At 41.0% G+C, this 9,740-nt stretch overlaps 1 protein-coding gene across 1 annotated transcript in view; it reads left to right on the top strand.

Annotated features, from left to right (window-relative positions):
- Positions 1-7,178, top strand: part of Tlcd5 (TLC domain containing 5) — an 8,173-nt gene extending 995 nt beyond the window's left edge. Inside the window, exons 2-3 of the mRNA XM_015489728.2 lie at positions 2,154-2,353; positions 3,637-7,178. Of these exons, the coding sequence (XP_015345214.1) occupies positions 2,155-2,353; positions 3,637-4,175 (738 nt within the window). The 5' untranslated portion in view covers position 2,154 and the 3' untranslated portion in view covers positions 4,176-7,178. The remainder of the gene's footprint in view (positions 1-2,153; positions 2,354-3,636) is intronic.
- The last annotated feature ends 2,562 nt before the right edge of the window (positions 7,179-9,740 follow it).

Here is a 9,740-nt window from a genome sequence, read left to right as displayed (position 1 = left end):
ACGGCGCTCTGCTCGCAGCCGGCCACGCCTGCTCCGAGAAGGAGCCAGCCCCTCGCCCTCCTCGCCTGCCCGGCCTGGGGCGCCCGCCGCCGCAGAGGAGCCTCGGCTTCCGAACCGCCAGGGCCATCGAGAGACCCCCAGTTCATCCACAACGCCGGCACCCAGACACGCAGCTCCCAAGGTCACAGAGTTGCATCTGCCATTTACAAATGTCCCTTCTTTGCTCTGGTGTGCCAGGGAATTAGGATTCAGAGAAGAGGACTCTAAAAATACTAATCGCCATGTCCAAACTGATCCGCCTTACTGGCGGTGACTCTGGCCTTCAAAAGGAAATAAGGGGAACCCTTCTTTTCATTCCGAATACTTTGTCTTTCTGTTCCTTGCTCTGAAAATTGGCCTTGAAGTTTTGCAAAATTTGTCTTAGAACTCCATGTCAGAGCTGGACTGGACTAGAGAGTTCTCCAAGTCCTTTTTTTTCTTTCCTCCTGTTTATCTTCTGTTTTGTTTTTGTTTTAGGAAAAACAGTCTCTGCCATTGAAGTGATTTGCCCACACTCATGCTGCTAGCTTAGGGCAGAGACCCAATGAAACTTAGGACTTTGATGGACACCTGCTGTTTTCTTGAATGGAAATCTGATTTCAGATGAAAGCTGTACAGAACTTGACCTTCATAAAGTCCTCTCTGGATAACATTCTTGGGAGTGTCTTGTGTATTGAAGTGTGTTGGTCCACAGATACTATTTCACTTGTCAGAATAGGGTTAAGCACTAAGAGTAGCCATGCAGAAAATTCCTGCTGAGATGAGACAGATACCTGAAATACTTTTGACTTTTTTTTTATTTGTATTTTCAACAGAGGAGCTAGTGAATATTAATAATGGCATCTTGGTCATTTTTGGATTTTATTTCTGTATGGCCAAATTCACTCAATAGTTGTTCTTTTTTTTTTTCCCAATAGTTGTTCTTGTCCAAACTTAAATTAAGTAAAAATTCCAAAGTGTAACTTTATGATTTTTGTTTCATTTTTTTAACTGAATAATTGCCTTACAGGTTTTTTTTTTACATCTCAATAAAAACTCCTCTTGTGCCTCAAAATTCTTGTTCCCTAGTGGTTGATTTGGATTTCAGAACAGACTACAACTTGGATTTTTCCAGACACCCTTCCAGGATGTCTGGACTCTTGGTTCAGTTCTATATTTTAGTTTACCTCAAATTTTGATTTTCACTGATAAACCTGTGACCCAAATCCAAACCTCAGCTGAATTTAGTTTCAGCTTAAAACCACATGAAACTGTCACATGTCATGTGACTTCTAGCAGAAACCAAAGTGTTGTGCTTTTTCATGAGAACTATGCACTGAGATTTTTGAGATGTGAATACATCATCAGATATATGTACTGTATTTTCTGGGTATTATTGTCAAAGGTTGGTCATTGCCAGAGGGTTATTGTTGACATCTGCTCATTATAATATGTTGTTTTAGTCAGCATTTGTGTCACTGTGGCCAAAATACTTGACAAGAAAACTTTGAGGGGAAAAAATGTATTTTGGCTCACGGTATCAGAGGTCTCAGTCCATAGATGGTTGACTCCATTGTTTTGGATCCAAGATGAGGAAGAACATGGTGGGGAAGGATGTGACAGAGGACAACCAGGAAGCAGAGAAAAAGAGAGAAAGGGATCTGTGAAGGGTGCACCCTTCCAGAGCACGCCCCCAGTGACCCATCTCTTCCAGCCATGCCCCACCAGCCTACAGTGACCACCCATTTAGTCCATTCCAACCAGGATGGACTGATTAGGTCACAGCTCTCACAATTCAATCATTCCATCTCTGATCATTCCTGTATTAGCAGACGAGCTTTGGGGGGACATCTCCTATACAAACCATAACGTATGGTATTAGAATGCAGTTCCCAGTTTCATTTACAGTTTTCACCACTGGCCAACATGTTATCTCTAAGGACCCTGGAGTGGTACATATATAGCCATACTGCAATAGAAGATTCTTATATATGTAGACAAGGAAGAAGCATTTCAGTAAAAGCGCTGCTTTTGAACTATTCGATAACAGTAATGAGGACCTGTATACAGAACACCCCAGTGCTGTTTTCTTAGGGTGCATCCACTGTTCTCTGGTTTTGGTCTTTTTGTCATAGGATGGCAGTGGCAATGTGTCTGCAGGTGCTGTGCAGTCTCTGTGGCTGGCTCTCGATCTATGCATCTTTCTGTCACCTGAATAAGCACCGAAGCTATGAGTGGAGCTGCCGACTGGTGACGTTCACCCATGGAGTCCTCTCTATAGTCCTTTCAGCTTATATTGGCTTCATCGATGGTCCTTGGCCTTTTACCCACCCAGGTAGGTAGAGGACATTAGGAATCTTTCCATAGCGATTCATGATTTCGGGGGTAGTTTTAGAGGAATGGGATCAAGGTGGTGGAAGATGTGTTGGTTTCTTCTGAGGCCTCTCTCCTTAGCTGGTAAATGGCTGCCCTCTCATATGGTCACCCCGCTGTGTTTGTGTGTGTGTCCTAATCTCTTATAAAGACATCAATCATAATGGATTAGGGATCACCCAGATGACCCTATTTGAACTGAGTTACCTTCTTAAAGGTCCCATCTCTAAATATTGTCACATTTTGAGGTACAAGAGGCTAGAGCTTTAACATAAGAATTTGGGGAACACAATTCAACCCACAATTCCACTGGAATATTAAATATTAAATATAATATAAATATATTATATTAAATATAATATAAATTCCATAGATTTTTAAAAAAATTTCCTTAGATTCCCAAATTGAGTGTCCAAGTTTTCCCCAAATCTGTCAAATTGAGGTGAAAGGGTTTTTTAAGCTTTGTTTTATATGATGGTTCTTAATGGTTTCAAGCATATCAGATTCTTGCACCCTATGTGCTTGGACATGGGAATATCCTAATTTGGGGGGTTCTTTCCAGAGTCTGCTTTCAAAATGGTTAGTGCTACTAGTGTCCAATAACTTAATCCATTAAGTTAAGAAATTTATCTGACATTTAGGACAGAATGACCCAAGTGTGGAAATAGATCTTTATCTGGTTAAAGAAAAGAGGAAAGCCAGGCATAGTGGCCTCTTGCCTGTAATCCCAGCAACTCAGGAGGCCAAGGCAGTAGGATTGCAACTTTGAGGCCAGCCTCAGCAATTGAGTGAGGCTCTAAGCAACTAAAAATAATGTCTCAAAATAAAAAAATAAAAAAGGAACCTTAGCTCAGTGGTAAAGCTCCTAGGTTCAATCCCCAGTACCAAGAAAAAAATTTAAATTAAAAAAATAAAAGAGGAAAAAATCCTTGATTTTAATTGGAAGAACATACTGACTTGATTTTATAGTGTTCTATAGAGAGGACCCTGAGATTATTGACTGCGCAGAACACTCCTTGTTCTGATTCATTAGAACGGCATTTTCTGGGGCCAACATCATTCAGTTTGATAAAGATCAAGGTTTTAGATTTTAGTCTTTGTTGTTATCATTCAAAAGCTTGCGCCTGCCATAATTTTTTGTATCCTTCAGTGATTCTGTAAGGTTTGAAAGAACAATGTAGGATCACTGTGCAAGATGGCACAATCCCCAATTACTCAATTTGCTTCTGTCTTGGTTTGTTTCAGGCTCACCCAACACACCTCTCCAAGTTCACGTTCTCTGTCTCACCTTGGGCTACTTCATTTTCGACTTGGGCTGGTGCATCTACTTCCAGTCTGAGGGTGCCCTGATGCTGGCTCACCACACACTGAGTATCTTGGGCATTATCATGGCCCTGGTGCTTGGGGAGTCAGGCACAGAAGTCAATGCAGTCCTTTTTGGAAGTGAGATCACCAACCCCTTGCTCCAGATACGCTGGTTTCTCCGTGAAACAGGACACTATCACAGTTTCACTGGAGATGTGGTGGATTTCCTTTTTGTGGCTCTGTTCACTGGAGTGAGGATTGGTGTAGGAGCTCGCCTGCTTTTCTGTGAAATGGTCTCCCCCACACCCAAGTGGTTTGTGAAAGTCGGGGGAGTAGCGATGTATGCTGTGTCTTGGTGTTTTATGTTTAGCATCTGGCGTTTTGCATGGAAGAAAAGCATCAAGAAGTACCATGCCTGGAGAAGCAGGCGGAGTGAGGAACGGCAGCTAAAACATAATGGACATCTCAAAACACACTAGCCAAGGCTTGCTTCCGATATTGGATCGGACTGAGTCAGCCATGGGAACTAGGTCGGAAATCTGACTGTCGTGGAATCATGCTCATAACAAATTTCGGTTTCAAAAAAGGGCTAAATTTATTGATCACTTTGGTCAGTCTTCAAGCCGAGCATATACAGTATTAAAACAGTAACTTCTACAATGGCACAGTTGTGGAAAGTGAGAATCCTCAGTGATTGCTGGGAAGATGTCAGGATCATGAGGTAAGAACTACTGGCGTTTTCAAAACACAGTGACCTTGGGTCCTCTTATCCTTGGGAAGCATGATATTCAGATAGCCTTGAAAGAAACTGGAAGAAGTTTAGTACTGTTTCTTGTTCCTTTGGGAATTTCTTCAGCATATACTTGTTCCTGCTTTTCATGTAGCCCATTTATTTAAGTTCATTCCATGTACTATAAAGTGAGGGACATTCAGAAAGAGATGTACATTTGGCATTCTGAGCACTGATCGGAGAATTGGATCTGCTTAAACAAAACGTGATAAGAGGTGAGTGAAACTGGCAGTGGTAGGTGGTCACTTCCTGAACCTCCCTGTGCCCACTGTGTTGGAGGTCCCCAAGACTACCCCCTGGGTTCCATAATTTACTAGGAGGACTTAGAGGGCTCAACATACAGTCTCACTCACAACTTTGATTTATGATAGTAAAAGGATACAAAGTAAAATTATCAAAGGGAAAAGGCACCTGGGACCAAGGGAAACCAGACACAAACTTCTAGAGTCTTCTTCCATTTGGATCACACAGGATGTGCTTAATTCTTCTGGAAATATTTTGTGACAACATATGAGAAATATTGCCTATCAGGGAAAGTTATTAAAGACTCAGTGCCTAAGATTTCTACTGGCGACTGGTCATATAGGCAGCCTCTTGGCATGTAGCAAGATTCAAGATTCCCAAAAGGAAAACAGCATTCAGCACAAGCCCTGTTGTTCCCACACACACAAAAAAATAAGGGACAATGAGCCAGTCTTTTAAAATTTTATTATTATGATAATTATTATTTACTTTTTGGTATTAAGGATGGAACCCAGGGGGTCTTTTCTACTGAGCTATATCTCTAGCCCTTCTAATTTTGAGACAGATTCTTCCTTAAATTGCTGAGGGTCTTGCTAAGTTGCTGAGGCTGGCCTCAAGTTTGTGATCACCCTGCCTCAATCTCTTGAATCATTGGGATAATAGGCATGTGTCACCATGCCCAGCTGAGCCAGGCTTATCAGTGAATGGTGAGAGCCCTTCATAATCTAAGTTCCCAGATGCCCATCAAGGGCCAACCTTGTAGGCCTTTCCGAGAAGAGCAGGTCGGGTCTGTTACATTAACCTTTTTTGCACAAAAATCATAAGAGCCAGAACTTTGGATATGAGATGAATGAGGTGTGGGTAGATTTACTGAGTCCTGTTGTACGGGTTTTGCCCAACCAGGAAAACTATGCCAGTTCTCGGGGCTTTTGTGCATTAATCTCCTAGGCATGAGAGGCCATGACTAAATTCCATAGGGATTTACCATGTGGATTCCACTGTGCTTGAGATGGGAGTTCAGGCTTCAGCTCTGAGTATGTGTTGCAAACTAGAACCAAAGACTTTTTAATGTGTGGCCTCAGGGTGATAAGGCTAATTTCTTTTCTTTTTTGCATTTCAGGTACGTTCCCTTTTAGTACTCTTACTACTTGTTGTCCTTTCTCTAAAACTGGTGCCAGTCTCTAAGAACAAACTAAAATGACAAGGCCAGTCTTGGAAGGGAAAATTTTTTTTTTTTAGTGTGATAATCTTTAATCTCACATAGGAGGAACATAAATATGAATTTAGAACAAGGGGTTAGGAATCAAGAATTCCTGAGTTTACTTTAACTGATTTTGCTATTCCCTTGCCAGATCATTTAAGCATGTCACTTGTCTACTCTTGTTCTCAATTTAAACCCCAGGTGAATGAATGAAATACTCTGTATTTCACAGAGATATTATGTGGCATTTTGTTAATGGAGGCCTTTAATGTAGGGTTTTTATGAAAAAGATGAAGTAGTATTTATTTATGTATTTATTGCTTATTTATTTTTACCATCTTATTTGATCAATGGTGATTGGTTAATCCGTTGGTGAGTAAGCAAATAGTGCTACTGAAGTCAAGGTCAACAGGAAGTATCAGTCCATGGCCACTGGAGATACTAACCTAATAAGTGGTCTTGAAAATGAAAATCATTGGCCTCAGAAACTGAGGACAGGGAAGGTCTAATACTGCATAAAGTTATTACTGCAAAGGAAAAAGTAACTTTAAAGGCACATTAAAACGACTGTAATTTAGTTAAAGAGTTTTGCTGGACATTGAAATAATCTGACAGATAGCGTCTCCACCTCTTTATGATTAGTATCCCTAAAATGTTGGTGAATTTCTTTCCAGCAAAATTGTGGGCAAAGTAGGATGTGGGGGAATGCTGATTTCAGCAAAAGCCTAGCAGAAAAGAGTGGCTTGGCGCATGAACTTAAAATAAAAAGAAAAAGCTGGCTGTTGAATTTTGGCACTCTGCAACCTGTTCCATACCAGACAAATGAATAGGCTTAATCTGGTACCAGTTCTTTTCTCCCTTACCCATCAGACGTAAAGGGATTGCAGATCTTGCTGTTGGGGTACTCTCATGGGAATGTGTTTGTTTTTGTTTCATAATGAGAAATCTGAATAAATGCTGGGTGGGGGGATCCCTCATTTCAGCTCTTTTGGTTTTGTGCTAATAACTGAAGAAATTTCTCTGGGAGAAAAGGGTGAAATGAAGATGAATCAGCAGTTAAGGTGTTGAGTTTTTGCACTACAAGTAGATAAAGGGCTAATTAACCTGTGGTCTGGCCTGACAAAATGAAGTACTCATTTGCATTTGGATTACTATGTAATAATAACTAACACTGCTCAAGAAGGATTTATATTTCGATAAGATTTGTACTAAATTTTATAAAAAATAAAATAACATTTTATAAATTCAGAGTCTGCCCTTCTGTCTTTGTTGAGTTTTGCCAAGAAGTTACAAAATAAATAAAAAGAGGAAAGAAGCCCAGTAGTTGCCTTTGACTTATAGAAATGTTGATTCCTGTTTACATTTACTGGTAAAATATCTCTAATCTGCTGTTTAACATTAATCATTCCTACAATATTTTTATTTGGGGGAGAGGCAATAACCAACATACAGAAAATAGTTTGCCAAAAGAGGAAGAACTTAATTCTTTCTAGTTCTGCCACCTGTTTGGGCAGTTCCCTTGAATATGATGATGTTGAATGGGTCCTTGAAGACAGGGCTTCTGGCCATCTCAAGGCCTGAACTTCCAGGGCCTATAACAGTCCTTGACACATAGTAGGTACATAATAAGCATGCTGAAAAACTGGATGACAGAATGAGGATGTGGTTTAGAATAACTCCTATTGGAAAAACCTCTCAGAGTCTGATTAGTGGTCTGGGTCACCACTGTCACTTTTCTGGGCATAGGACTCTAACCTAAGGGAGAGTATTCTATGTGGGCCAGCTTGACTCTTCTGAAGAACTTTCATACACAGAGTCTTTAGAATAGTGGCTCTACCAAAACTGTAAGTTGTTGCTTTTATCACTAGTGTTTTGTGGGTGATTATAGAGATTTTCATTATTAAAAAAAAAGTGTAGGGGGCTAGGGTTGTAGCTCAGTGGTGGAGTGCTTGCTTAGCATGTGTGAGGCACTGGGTTCACCACATAAAACACCACATAAAAATACTGTGTGTTCATCTACAGCTAAAAAAAATTTTAAAAAGTGTAGTTCTGGGATGAATAACCATTAGTTTTTCAATTCTTTTTTTAACCATCTTCTGAAGCTTTCCCACAGCCTTCTTTGCTCACAGCTAGAACCTTAGGTCTGTTAAGTTTGGAAGGATCTTGACAGCCCTTTGCCAAGAGGTTTTGTATGCAAGGAAGAGAAGGTGAATTAGGAAACTTTCCCAGTTTGTTTTATTCCTGAAGCTTAAGTACTGAGGCACACTTGAATGGAAGATGGGAACTCATTTTTAAAATGCATTTGATGAGTCATGGGGTCCAATTCTTTCCATATGTATATTGTAACATTGTTAGAATAAGGGAAAACAAGACATTTAGTACATTTATGGACAATTTCTTAAGTTAGGGGATAAGGTGTGTATTTTGCCGAATATGGACCAATGGTGAACTCATTCTAGTTATGTATAGAAACAATTTAACTGGGAGTCTCCAGAATAGAATTGTCATGTTGGGATGCACCAGCAGGTGGCAATGTGTCCAGGTCTAATCATAGGAAAGTGGCTTGGAACCCTAATCTGCCTCTATTCTTTCCAAAAATAAACATTACAAAATTAGCTGGCTGTGCCCTGAACTTTAAAAAAAAAAAAATCCAGCAAAAGGAGAGTCATCATTGGCTCTGTTTATCTTTTCTTTTTCTTTTTTTTTTTTTTACCCCTTTCGAACGTCAGCTTGAACTCATGCATCTATTCAGGGATAATGATCCTTTCATGAACTGTTGTGGAATGACTTTTAGAAACAGCATTGTTAAGAGGTAATTGTTTCCTCTCTCCACATCCACTGTTTATTAGACTGGATTTCCACAAAATGGCTGAAAGTCTCTTTACCACCGACGCAGGTTTAATCTCAGAAGTCAGAAAAGAGTTGGATAAAAGGGATAGCTACTTTACACAGGAAGATTGGAGAACTATATTTGTATGTGGTACTCCAATTGTCACAATACTGAATAATTTCATCATAAAACTAGATAGTTATCTAAAGTGTCTACCCTGTACAGAAAGAAACCAGAAAAATAATTAAAATTAAGAAGGCTTCAGAGAGAACCGGATGCTATTTACTGAATACTTATACTTTATTTTCTTCTCTTTCCACAACAAGCTTGTTAAGTCGCTATGGAAAACACCATGCTTCCTCAATTTGGCAAATAATACACTTCGTTTTGCCAAGGCAAAACAGCCTAAAAGCAATATTTATACCAAGAAACGCTGGCCCTAGTCCCCAAATCCTTTCTTGCCAGCCCTTCGGACCTCCCTCTTCCAGCCCAACCCTGGCAGCCAAGGCTTGTGCGTGACGGGCCCCCTTGGAGGACGAGGCCAGCAGGTGCCTCAGGTGAGCGGTCATCGCCAAAACTTGTCTATGCTGGGGTTTGTTCCACGAGAGAAGGAGGCACCCGGACCTGAGCTCGCGTCCAGCAGTCAAAAGCATGTGATAAATGTTGTCAAGAAATATGAATAAGTACATCCTCCTCAGGAATAAAAGTTTCCAGGACAAGTGGGGCGGATAATATCAAAGACCCTATATCGTGAACTCCTTGGGATTGGAGGGAATGCTCCTTGAAGGTCGGCTGTGTTAAAGCCGACTCGGTGCAAGTCATTTTCGAAGGTGCACACCCCAAGCACTCAGAGGGCCAGAGAAACGAGGCGCCCTGGGTGGGATTCCCAGGACCAGTGGGCTGCCACTTCCCTCGGGCCCGCAGAACTACTTTTTCGCTCCCTCGAATATGGCTGGGCGGAGGCGTCCGCGCGAGGGCGG

Source organism: Marmota marmota, unplaced genomic scaffold, assembly GCF_001458135.2.
Source record: "Marmota marmota marmota unplaced genomic scaffold, marMar, whole genome shotgun sequence".
Classification (NCBI taxonomy): Eukaryota; Metazoa; Chordata; class Mammalia; order Rodentia; family Sciuridae; genus Marmota; species Marmota marmota.
Note: the sequence above shows the minus strand (reverse complement) of the source record. Positions and strands in the feature narration are given on the sequence as shown.